Below are 11586 nucleotides of genomic sequence, written 5' to 3' on the forward strand. Positions count from 1 at the left end.
ATCCACCTCTCCATCCTCTTTCTCTTAGTTTAAATAAACTAATTTGGTTGGAGAAAAATAGTGTCCCTCAGTTCTGAGTTCACAGAGCCCTCCAAGGATGTGCTGACACAGACCCCAGTGGGACCAGGAGAGGAGAACTCTGATTCTCAAGGACTTGGCTCAGAAGTTGGTGTGGAATGACAGTAAGTATGACAGACTGTGAGCAGCTTTCAAATCACAAAAGCTGAACACCATCTTAAGGGAGTGGAAGCATTGACACCACTGGTTTATCTCTGAAATGAGTCTAACAGGGCAGATGCACTTCAATGTCTGTAACAAAGTCTCCAGTCTGGCTTTTAAACCACGGGCATTCAGAATAATTGATGGTTTTAAAAATGACTAATAATGAATCACATTTCTATAATCCCTCTAAAAGGATTTCCAGGCATCAGAAAGAGAGCAGATGCCATACCTTTATCAATCTCTGTGAGTATCTACTAATCGCTCACTATGCCCTCCTATCTAGCCTTCTAAACAGTATAAAAGATTTTTTAAAAAAAATACTCTAGTTCTGTGAAGTTTTGGGAGCTACAACTGTGTCAATGTGCAGGTTTGTGGAGTTGGACATAAAGGAACATTGAAAAATAAACTGAAGATTAGGTAAAGAATCAAATGGAGTGATGAAGCTTAGGCAGAGGGAAGGGTGTGTGTGGACTCGAGGCACCGACAGAAGCCTTTCATTTTGGCAGATGAATATATATGAGCTATAACACGGATACATTTCTTACTGTGTCTTCACATCTCCACAGACTTTATCTATGGTCAAATAACCATACCTGAAGAAACCTTTGTAAAATGTTACCACAGTTACAGTGTCTATTAATGGGCAACATCAATCATTGGGTGTCAGAACAAATCTCTTTTCACACAATGCACATAAAAGTTCTTGTATCAGTTTCCCTTACTTTAAATTGCATCATGTATCCTGGCTGTATAATGAGCTCGCGTGAGGAGAGAGCATTGTGGGTCTTGTCCTTCTTTTTATTTGGCCAGTAGAGGTGGAAGGATGGATTGCCACAGAATCCTGCTGTCCTTACTGCATTAGGGTAAAAACTCCAGTTTTCTTCATGGGAGGAGCCTTCTGTTAAGTAAGTGGGAAACAATGCCTTACATTATTTTCTTCAACTCAGATGTTCAATGTTAAATTGCTTTCATGTTTGCTACCAACGCTTGCTTTTATTTTACATAACTGTTTTAATATATAAATCCCAGGGGAGAGCTCTAGCTTAGGGCAATGGCTGCTAGAATGATCGATCACTTTGCTATAAAAGGGAAACTGTTTTTCTGGATGGAACTCTGCTTTTTCCTAGGCATCTGCAATACATGTTCTATGGAACAGAAATTACTAAAAGGACTAAAATATTCTGGGCAGGCATCTGCAATACATGTTCTATGGAACAGAAATTACTAAAAAGACTAAAATATTCTGGGCATTGTGATTATGAATTATAATAAAAACACTTTTTATTTAGTGATGTTCTTTAAGTTCTCAATTGACAGTTCAGCAAGTGATGAACTTTGAAGAGTTATCAACCATGGAGCCCAAGAACAGCTCATAGCAGTTGAGCAGCATGAACTAGACTCCACAAGGTGCTGGCTATGGAATACTTATCTGATGCCTCCACCCACAGTGGACAGAGAGAATGCTGTTTGAAGCTCTCTTCTTACCGTCATCGAAAGTGTCTACCAGTTGGCTTGGATTGATTTCTGCTCCACCAATCAGAATGTTGTCCAGCGCCCACTGCGCACGCTCCACCCCGGAAACCACGAGTCCATTGCTGATCACAAAAGGCTGCCACCAGCGAAGTCGAGTTGTGTTGGTGAGGGCCCCCTCAGGCAGGAGGATGTAGTCGTGCCTCACTGAAATGTATTTCTGGAAATCCATCTCATGAAGCAGAGTCCAAGTGATTCCTATAAAAACAAAGTTATCAGCTCCCTAGCACCGGGAAAACAAATCACAAACCAGCAGCAATCGCAAGTTCTATATGTTTCCTAAGAAAATGTTTACCCATTCAGTGAAAACTGAATCTAGGGACTTTAAGTGTCGACATTTATTCTCATGGCTTCAATACAAAGCTGATCATAATGTGAGGGTATTTAGACATAGTTGGTCAAAGTAAACATATTGAAGTAAAATTTACATATTCGTAATTTTAATTATTTTTAAAATTAATTTTAATTAATTAATTTTTATTTTAATTTAAATTCATCTCTAGATTCTTAAGAGGCTTTTTTTTCCCAAGAAGAACATATGCTTGCTTCTAGACCAGTTGGTTCTAGATTTAAAAATACAGCTATCAGAATTCTATACAATTTGTAATTTATATTTGAAATGATATTGCTTGATAGGAATGGGAAAAATGTTTACAACACACAACTATGCTGAGACAGTTCTGGGTCATCTATTAGCTAGTTATTCAGAATGTTATCTGGCTGCTAAAACATATTTTCTTCTGAACAAAATCTTTTTAGCTGTTTTCTATTAGAGTTGGTTTTATATCAATAATCTTGTTAAATTACTTTACTTGTAAAGATTAACTTATTTTTATTTTGTGTGTATGAGTGTTTTGCTTACATGTATGAATGTTCACCTCTTGGGTGCCTGATGCCTACTGAGGCTACAAGAGACTCCTCAGCCCTGGAGCTACAGATGACCGTGAGCCACCGTGGGTGCTGGGGATGAAACCTTGGTCCTCAGGCAACCCTGAGCCATCTCTCCAGCCCTTAAAGCATTTTATTCTGAATATTTCATTATGTTAATCGATTGATAGTTATATATGAATTGTGTGAATTATATTAATAATAATATACAATAATACAACAGAATTTTATTAACATAGTTTCATGAATTCAGGATATTTTTATAATTGGTGAGGTTTTCCTTGTAGAGTCCCTATGGTATTTATGTTATTGACACAACAGTATTTTGGAATATTTTTGTTTTGCTTTGTTTTTTGAGACAGGATCTTACTATGTACTTCTGGCTGTTCTAGAACTCACTATGTCGACCAGGTTGACCCTGAACTCACACACCTCTATCTGCTTCTGCCTTCCAAGGACTGGAATTCAAGGTGTATACAACTTTGCTGGTCCTAAGATTCTTTTGAAATCATATTTTACTCAGAAAACCATTCAAAATTTGTTTTTTTCATGCTCTTACAAAAAAAATCTATTTAAAAAGAGGACATGAAGTTGGGAGAGAGATGTGTGAGAGAACCTGGGGGGAGCTGGAGGGGCAGAAAGTGGGTTGTGGATATGATAAAGATACGCTATATACATGAGTTTCAAAGAGTACATAAAAATATAAATTCTATTAAAATCCTTTTCTTTTTAATGGGATCCATCCCTCCCTCCCTCCCTCCCTCCCTCCCTCCCTCCCTCCCTCCCTCCCTCTCGTTCTCTCTCTAATGGTGGGGGTTAGATTTTGCCTAAAAGCAGTCCCATGAATAGGACATGTAACGCAAGCCAGAGCTGTTGCTTTCTTTGACGTCTTCGTGCTTGTCACTGTCAGCAAAGTTTGGTTTCTGAGGGCGTTGTATGGATGTGGGATGAGCTACCAGACACAGCTGCCACCCACAGAACTTGCCTCCATCCTTAGAGTAATCCAGCAGCACGCCTTCCTTCCGGCAGACTGGCCGATGGCAAGATGTCATGTTGCTCTCACTGCCAATACGTCCCCAGTACTGCAGGAATCTAAATGCAAGCACACATTCTCTCTCAGAATGACGGACCAAAGCAAAGACATCACTCAGGTCCCGAGAGTCCTGAGTAACAACTGGTGTCAACTGTGCTACCATGGCAGACATATGAGAAAAATATGACTTACTTTGCCCCTCTGAGATCTAAATCTTGAGTAATAGCTTGTCTCACAGTGGACCCCCCAAAATAGAGTGCAGTGTTCTCGGCAAGGATCCCACATTCTGTACAAGTGCTTCCACCTTCTAAGGACATCCATAAGTCAGGCTTGATCTCTTCACTGTCAAAGCGCTCCTTCAGGAAAGTCTGTGAGGGAGGAGGAGGTCCAGGAATGCAGTTAAAGATGATGATTTCAAGTAGAAATGATGGTACTTTACCCAACAAAGTTGCTTGGACTTAAAAATAATCGAACTGATTTCAGTGTTTTTGCAAAGATATGTTTGAAAGACAATAGATTATGCTCATAACTTTACTTTCTACCATATACTGAAGATAATTTAAACTGCTTAAAGGAAAAGTAATAATTAGGCTTTTAGTTTTTAAGATATAAAAATGTAAACTAACACACATCAAAGTGCAGATTCAAGGTCAAAGTATCAGTATTTTTAAAATATAATCTTAATAAATGTAAAATCAGAGTAACTTAAATAATGGCTAGAATCAGGAGACAATCTTTCTTCTGTTCAAAGAAATAACATAATTCAGCTATTCTTGAAACATAATAACTAAAACCAAACAGATAAATACTATTTTTTATAGACCTTATCCCAGAAAATTTGTATTATTCACAGAAGGGAAGTGATATAATTTTATCTTATGTTTAGGGGACATAGACTTGCAATTACAGTAAAAAACAGTTTCCATATACTTCTATACATTTCCCCAGTTCTATAAGAGAGTTCTATACTGTGTGGTTAAATGATTTAAATAAGTCTCATTTCTTCACACATGGAACACAATCAACCTTGTAATTAAAGGCATGCAAACACAAGTCCATCTGACTTTACTTCACTAATGGTGAGAAGATAAGTACAATTTTTTATAAATGAATGTTCGTATGTAAGAACATGAGCTGGAAGAACACGTGGCTAACTACACATGCTCTCATTAGAAGACTGAATTAGAGTTCACAATGCAGGCTCATAGAATTGCTTATCTAATGACACTAATGATGTCTGAATGTTCTCAGGCCTTTTCTTTAGACACAAATGAGCAATAGCTTCAAATTTTATTTTCAGTATTTGCTAGGCTTCAATTATGTGTACTTTTTTTTTTTTTGAGATAGGACTTCCTATTCAGGCTGCCCTGGAACTCACCGTATAGTCCAGGATTCCAGGTAGGAGCTATGATCTCTGGCAGTTGTACTGTTTTAGCTGGAACATTTTTCTACTATTGAAATGATGTATGTCTTTGTTTATTTACAGAAACAAAACTTATGTGTGGTATCTGTGTTAAGAAGCTAAATATTGACTTTACATATTGAACAACTAATGCATCAAAAATGACTCAGTCACATTTCAGTAGTTAATAAGTTAGACCATAGAATTTTCTGGAAAAATGTTAGAGCAGTGTTGCAGCATGTTTGAACATTCAGTTTTGGAGGGCTATCAGTAATATTTGCTTCATTTGATAGGAATAATAGTGTCATCCTCCGTTGTACCAATTGTGAAAGTAAGATCTTTTTTAAAGGCAAATATTGGCTTTAAACTGAGTGTTTTTTGTTTTTTAAAGAAAAAGCTGAACATAATAGCACATACCTTTAATTCCAGCATTCAAGAAACAGAGTCTTGGGCATATCTATAAGTTTGAAGTCATTCTGGTGTGTGTACACAGGGCTACATAGTGAAACAGACAAGGGAGGAAATGTAGGAGGGAAAGGTGGAGACAGACAAGCAGGGACAGAGACACAAAACCTTGCTACAGATTCTCATGTACAAAAACTGGTCATGGACTGGCCTGTAAGGGAGCAGCTCAACAGTACCTTCAGGGTGTGAGTTAAGTAGCAGTTTGGTCCTGAGTATCCTGGGTCACAGATGCACTGTTCCTTTAGGCAGTCTCCATGACCTCCACAGTTGTCCAGACATCCAGGGCCAAGGTAGAAATTGTCAATTGCCCACTGCACATCTGAGTACTTTTGGTAGAATCTAAATCTTACAGGACTTTTGGCAAAAACAAAGGAATGAAAAACAAAAGTTAACTTTATTCAGAGTCACTGTACACACACACACACACACTCAGTGCTCACAAGAAAAAAAATTGCAGTTATCTCTGTGGATGAATTGAGTTAATAAAATGTATTCTGACCACTTCCAACTTCCAGTTCTAGTAACGGAACTGTGTAGCTGCTTTCAGCACAATTCTGTAGAAATTTGCAAAACAAATAAAAATCAGTTGGAACTGTTTCAAACACAAGATTATCTTATAGTGGAATCTAGAATCATAAGTCAGATTCCTTTTTCTTGTTTTTAAAATTAAATTTTAGGGTTGTATACAAAGTGCCCGACCCATGCGCCTTACATTTTTTTATTTTATTTTGTTTGTATGCATTCCAATTCATTTTCTTCCCCAGCCCTACTCCCCTATGCTCTTGTCCCTTTAGCTGGTTCCTCTCCCCCATGCTCTCTCCTCCCTCTGGGTGGTTCCCCACCCCCATGCTCTTTCTCTCCTCTGGTTGGTTCCCCACTCCCAAGATCTTCCTCCTCTGGCTGGTTCCTTTTCTCTTCTGGTTGCTTCCAATTCCTGTGTCATTATTACCTGAGTTTCAGTACCTTTTGTATCCCACACTTGGCTTGAAATCCCTCCTTCTCCTTTCATGATCTCCTTTCTAGTTTTGTGATCCCTCCTCCACATGTGCATGCATGGCAGGTTTTAAATCTAGGTTCTGCAGATAAAACAAAACTTGCAGTGCCTGGCTTAGTTTGCTTATCATAATGATTTCCAGCTGCATCAATTTTCTTGAAGATGTCATGATTTAATTTTTCTTGGTAGCTGCATTAAATTTCATAGTGTGGTGGGCATGTACGATATCAAAGTATTTGTTCACCACTTTATCTATATAGGTGTTTTGCATGCATGAATGTCTGCTCACCATATGTGTTCACTGCCTGCAGAGGCCAGAAGGGGACAGTGGAGATTTTTGGCTCTGTTTCTTGGTTATTGTGCACAAGGATCTGCAAGGATAGTGTGGTATGCTGTTGCAGCATCCTCTTATTGTACATCCAAGAGTGGTATAATTGGGTCATATGGTAGTTTGAATTTTTTGAGGAATCTACATATCAAGTTTCATTGTGTCTGTGAAGTTTATACCCCAATAGCAATAAATATTAGTTCCTCTTTCCCTGCAACTTCACCTGCATTTGATGTTATTGCTTAAAAATATTTTTATATCTGTCTGACTATCCGGTGTGTGTGTGCATGTGTGTGTCACAGTGTACATGTGGAGGTCAGAACAAAACATGGAGTTGTTTCTTTTCACTCACCATATGGGTTCCAAGGAAGGAATCCTGATCCCCAGGATTGGTGGCAAGTAAGTACATCCCCCTGAGCCACACTACTTATCTCCATGTGCCATCTTGAGGCCATTTTGGATGGGGTGACATGGAATCTCAAAGCAATTTTAGTTTATATGTTTTTCTGATGGCTAAGGATATGTAAGACTTTTTTTTCAATTATTTATTGACCACTTGTGTTTCTTCTTTTGAGAACTGTCTTTTCAATTAATTGGTCCATTTATTGATCAGATGAACAAGATGAACTGAACTTCAGTGGTTGTGGGAGCATTTCGATTGGCTAATTACACTTAGGAAATTGTACAGGAGGTCAGTGATGCACACAACAGAGTCTTGTTAGTATGCACACAGCCTTCAGGCCTTTAGAAAACAGCAACTTCTCAATTCCTGGAAAATGATATCAATATTCTCAAAGTAACCATGGTAATTAGAAAACAATTTTGGAAGGGTTACATTAAAGGACAGTTTCCTAGAGATTTCTAATTTCATCGTTGCTCCTGTGTTCTGGGTACAGAAAAAAACAGGCTCTAATGAACCTTATATTAAAATAAGCCACACAATTCTGGTTTAAAAATGCAAAGTAAAGAACTTTTTAGGGCAATGTAAATGTTCTATATCTCATTTGATATGGTGAGTACATCGGTTACACAAAAATAAAAGTCTTTTATCCAAATAAATGCTATATCTGCACACTATGAAAATTATATATAGAATATATATAGTGTGATAATACACAACATACACATACATGAAAAAGAGATACACACAACACACACACATACACAGAAAGGGGGGAATTACTAAGTGGCTTAGGAATGGGATAATTTGTACCAATGGGATTCAATGGGATTCTTGTTCTGTCTCTCTAAGAAAGAAAACAATCTCCTCTCCCACTGGACATAGTAAAGAAGCATTCTGGTCCAATTTTCTGACAGCCATTATATATTCAACAGGGCTGAAAATATCCCCAGTGCCACTGATAGAGGGATAATGGATAAGAGATAAAGACAATAAGGTCCTTGAAATAATGTAAAAGCAATGTAAAAGTACAATGTAAACAATAATAGTTTATTGTTATTATATTTATTTGTGTGGAGGTGTACATGTGTGTATGAGCATGCATGCCAGGGTGTGGACTGTAGTCCTAGGTTTCTAACTCCGGTCTTCAGGTTTGGCAGAGTGGGTCCTTACCGACTGGGCCATTTCTTTGAGTCTTAAATCCATTTGCAAACCATCCAGTCCCAGAGCCTACACATCTTTACAGTTTTTGTTATAAGGTATTTTTAAATGTTTTAACTTTCACTATGTGCATAGGTACATCTCTATGGGTGGAGTCTGTGCATGTGAGTGCAGAGCCAATGGAGGCTGGAAGAAGGTGTGAGATCCTCTGTACCTGGACCCTCAGGGGTCGTGAGCCACCCAATGTGGGTGCTGGGAAGAGCAGTCCATGTTGTTAACTGCTGAGCTGTCTCTCAAGCCCCAGGATATTTCATTTTTAATTGAACCACTGTAGATTTTTGTTTAAACTCCCAGCATCTTAACTGTGTAAGCTCTTCTGATCCATTCCAGGAAAATGATAATGTCTATTGGACTGGACAGGCTGTGTGTGTACCTGCCTTATTCAGAGCCTCCGTCCTGCTCATACACCATGGTCTGCTTCCTCAGAAGCCTCTTTACTTAGCTTGATTTGATGATTAATTTAGTAGAAGGACACCTGTCATTTTGCTTAATGTATCTCTTTTCTTAATTTTACAGTAGTTGGTGAATCTCTGGAATCACCTTTAATTAAATTACCCACAGACTTTCCAGAGCATGATTTAATCCACTGCTCCAGGCTAATTATTCTTCAATAATGATGTTCTGTGATAAGAGAAAAATACAACCTGAAAGCCATCTTATACAATGGCCTGAACTTAGGGGCTGTGCAGCTAGTGTGGGCTGGGATTTGCTCCCTGCTCAACTAACGATTTGGAAAACATGTTTATATTGGACCATAGTCTACGAGGTCTGTAAGGTATGTAATGTGTGTTTGCATCTGGCTCCAAGGTCACTACTGTTGCTTGAATCTTATTTGACAGCACTGGGGTTCAGAAAAGAGAAGGACCTGACAGGGACATTTATTGAGGACAAAATCCTCCAAGTCTGAGGATTAAAACATGAAGTGTGCCCATTGCAGAAGTCACCAATTAGGGACCCTAGTGACGTCAGGGAGAAAGAGAGCACATTACCCTGGAATTTAAGATTCGAAGGCAGTACCAGTGGTTGCCTCCCAGGTGTGAACAGCTGTGCTTTATTTTAACTTTCTACTTACTTCCCCATTAGGCTCTCAGGAAGAGGGTAGGTGATCCTTTTCCACCCCTTAGTTGGGAAGAACACAGACGGTTGAGAGACGCTTCCAGAACACTTTGGGTCAGCAGGTAAGCACTGAGGGACTAGGTAACTCCAGCTCACGCCAAAGTCAGTAGAAAACTGCACATGAATTTGATTCTGGGCAATTTTTTCAGGCACTCTGCATCCAACAGAGATCTAATAAACAGAAAATGAAGATTGTCAAGGCATTAAAACCACATTACAGATTTCAGGACCAAAGAATTGGCAGTAAGAAAGGCCCAGATCCCTTGATAGCTACCACCTGTATTTTCAATATCTGCCACCTGTATTTTCAGGTTCATTATTTGTTTTGCTGATGGACAGGGGCCACTGCCATGGTTGCCCAAGGTGACAAACTGTAGAAAGTGCCAAGTACATTGTGTAAGGACTTGGGAGAGAAGCTGGAAGCCCCGCCTCCACCACACTGGCTGGTTTCCTTGGAAGGCCTGGGCCCACACTTACAAATTGTTTTGTTAATGGTCTGGCACTTATGTTTGGCAGAACAGCTGACCAAAAAGGATTGCTAACAGCCTTGCTCACTTTACCATTTTGTCATATAATTTATAACTCTCAATAAATCATTTTCACTGACAAGCAAGATACAGTGGAACCCGATAAAAGAAACACAGGCCTTTAAAGTGGTGACAGCCATAGTATGGCAACTCTGCAAACACAGGTAGACAAATTCAGGTAGACAGGATACAGCAGAATAATCCAGACCAAAATGTCATCCAACGCTCTTCCTGGCATGGGTTCTAATCATGCTGTCCTAGTCTGTAAGTTTTGTTCTACAGAAACATCTGAATGTCTTTCTAGAAGTAGAAATAACTATTACAATGGCTTTAGTCTCATAAGGAAATAATTTAGCTTTTGTTTCGTTGTTGTTGGACAGAGTTTTACCATGTAGCCTTCACTGGCCTGCAACTCACTATGTAGACTAGCTATCCTTGAACTCCCAGAGATCTGCTTCAGTTTCTGCCTCCAGAGTGCCTGGATTGAAGGTGGGCACCACCCCACCCAGCCAACTTACTTTCTATATTGTGACTTAGTAAGTTGCAATCAATATCTTACATACAGTTTTAAACCAGTATTTTGTTCTATAAATGTATAATCCTGATTGTAAATATTTGCTTTTATATGAAGTTCAAAATTTTACCCTGAAATAGCATAGATATACAATATTTTTTAATCATTAGACAATAATTGAGTTGTATATTACCTTAACATTAAGTTTTATCTTTCAAAGCATATATTAAATCAGTGAAATCTTAGAAAACCTTTATCTTTATGATGGCTGATTAGGTTGCTAATGTATGGTTACTTTTGTGATTGAGACCATGGTAATTTCACCTTGAACTGCATGATCCAGTTCTCAGTGGGAGTCAGGTCGTGTGTCACTGCATATACCTCTCGTCCATCATGGCTGCCACAGAGCATGACACCATCTGGGGAGTCACAGAATCTTTCCACTGTACAGTCATCATGAAAGAGCCAATTCTCATTCACTGAAAAAAAAAAGGTAAAAAAATTGGATGATGGATTTAATATGAACTTAAAGTAAATACTCACAGTAATCAAGTCCCAGAATTAAGTAGAAATCTCTTTTATATACAATGTCATATAAAATAAAAACTAATATAAACATTTTATAACATGAATATTGACTGACAGATACCTAGTGCATTTTTTGAGGAGTAGAATGGTTAAGACAAGATCTTACTTTATAGGTCAGGCTGGCTTCAAACTCAGGACTGATCCTCCTATTTTAATCTCTTGGATGTTAGATTACAAGCATGTACTACCATGCACAGCTCCTCAATGTATTGTAATATAAAATGCATGTCATCCACATATCCATCCATCCATCTATCCATCATCCACCATCTACCCATCCATCATCCATCCATCTATCCATCCATACATACATTCATCATCCATCCACTCATCCATCATCCATCCATCCATCCATCCA

At 38.6% G+C, this 11586-nt stretch overlaps 1 protein-coding gene across 1 annotated transcript in view; it reads right to left on the minus strand.

Moving 5' to 3' along the window:
* Reln (reelin) overlaps positions 1-11586 on the minus strand; it is a 416018-nt gene that overhangs the window by 20997 nt on the left and 383435 nt on the right. The window contains exons 51-57 of the mRNA XM_028778108.1: positions 10965-11119; positions 9556-9770; positions 5717-5894; positions 3866-4041; positions 3626-3732; positions 1708-1950; positions 945-1120 (exon numbers count right to left, since the gene is read on the minus strand). Coding sequence (XP_028633941.1) covers positions 945-1120; positions 1708-1950; positions 3626-3732; positions 3866-4041; positions 5717-5894; positions 9556-9770; positions 10965-11119 — 1250 coding nt within the window. The remainder of the gene's footprint in view (positions 1-944; positions 1121-1707; positions 1951-3625; positions 3733-3865; positions 4042-5716; positions 5895-9555; positions 9771-10964; positions 11120-11586) is intronic.

The sequence above is a fragment of the Grammomys surdaster genome, unplaced genomic scaffold (genome assembly GCF_004785775.1).
Source record: "Grammomys surdaster isolate TR1022 unplaced genomic scaffold, NIH_TR_1.0 325, whole genome shotgun sequence".
NCBI lineage: Eukaryota > Metazoa > Chordata > Mammalia > Rodentia > Muridae > Grammomys > Grammomys surdaster.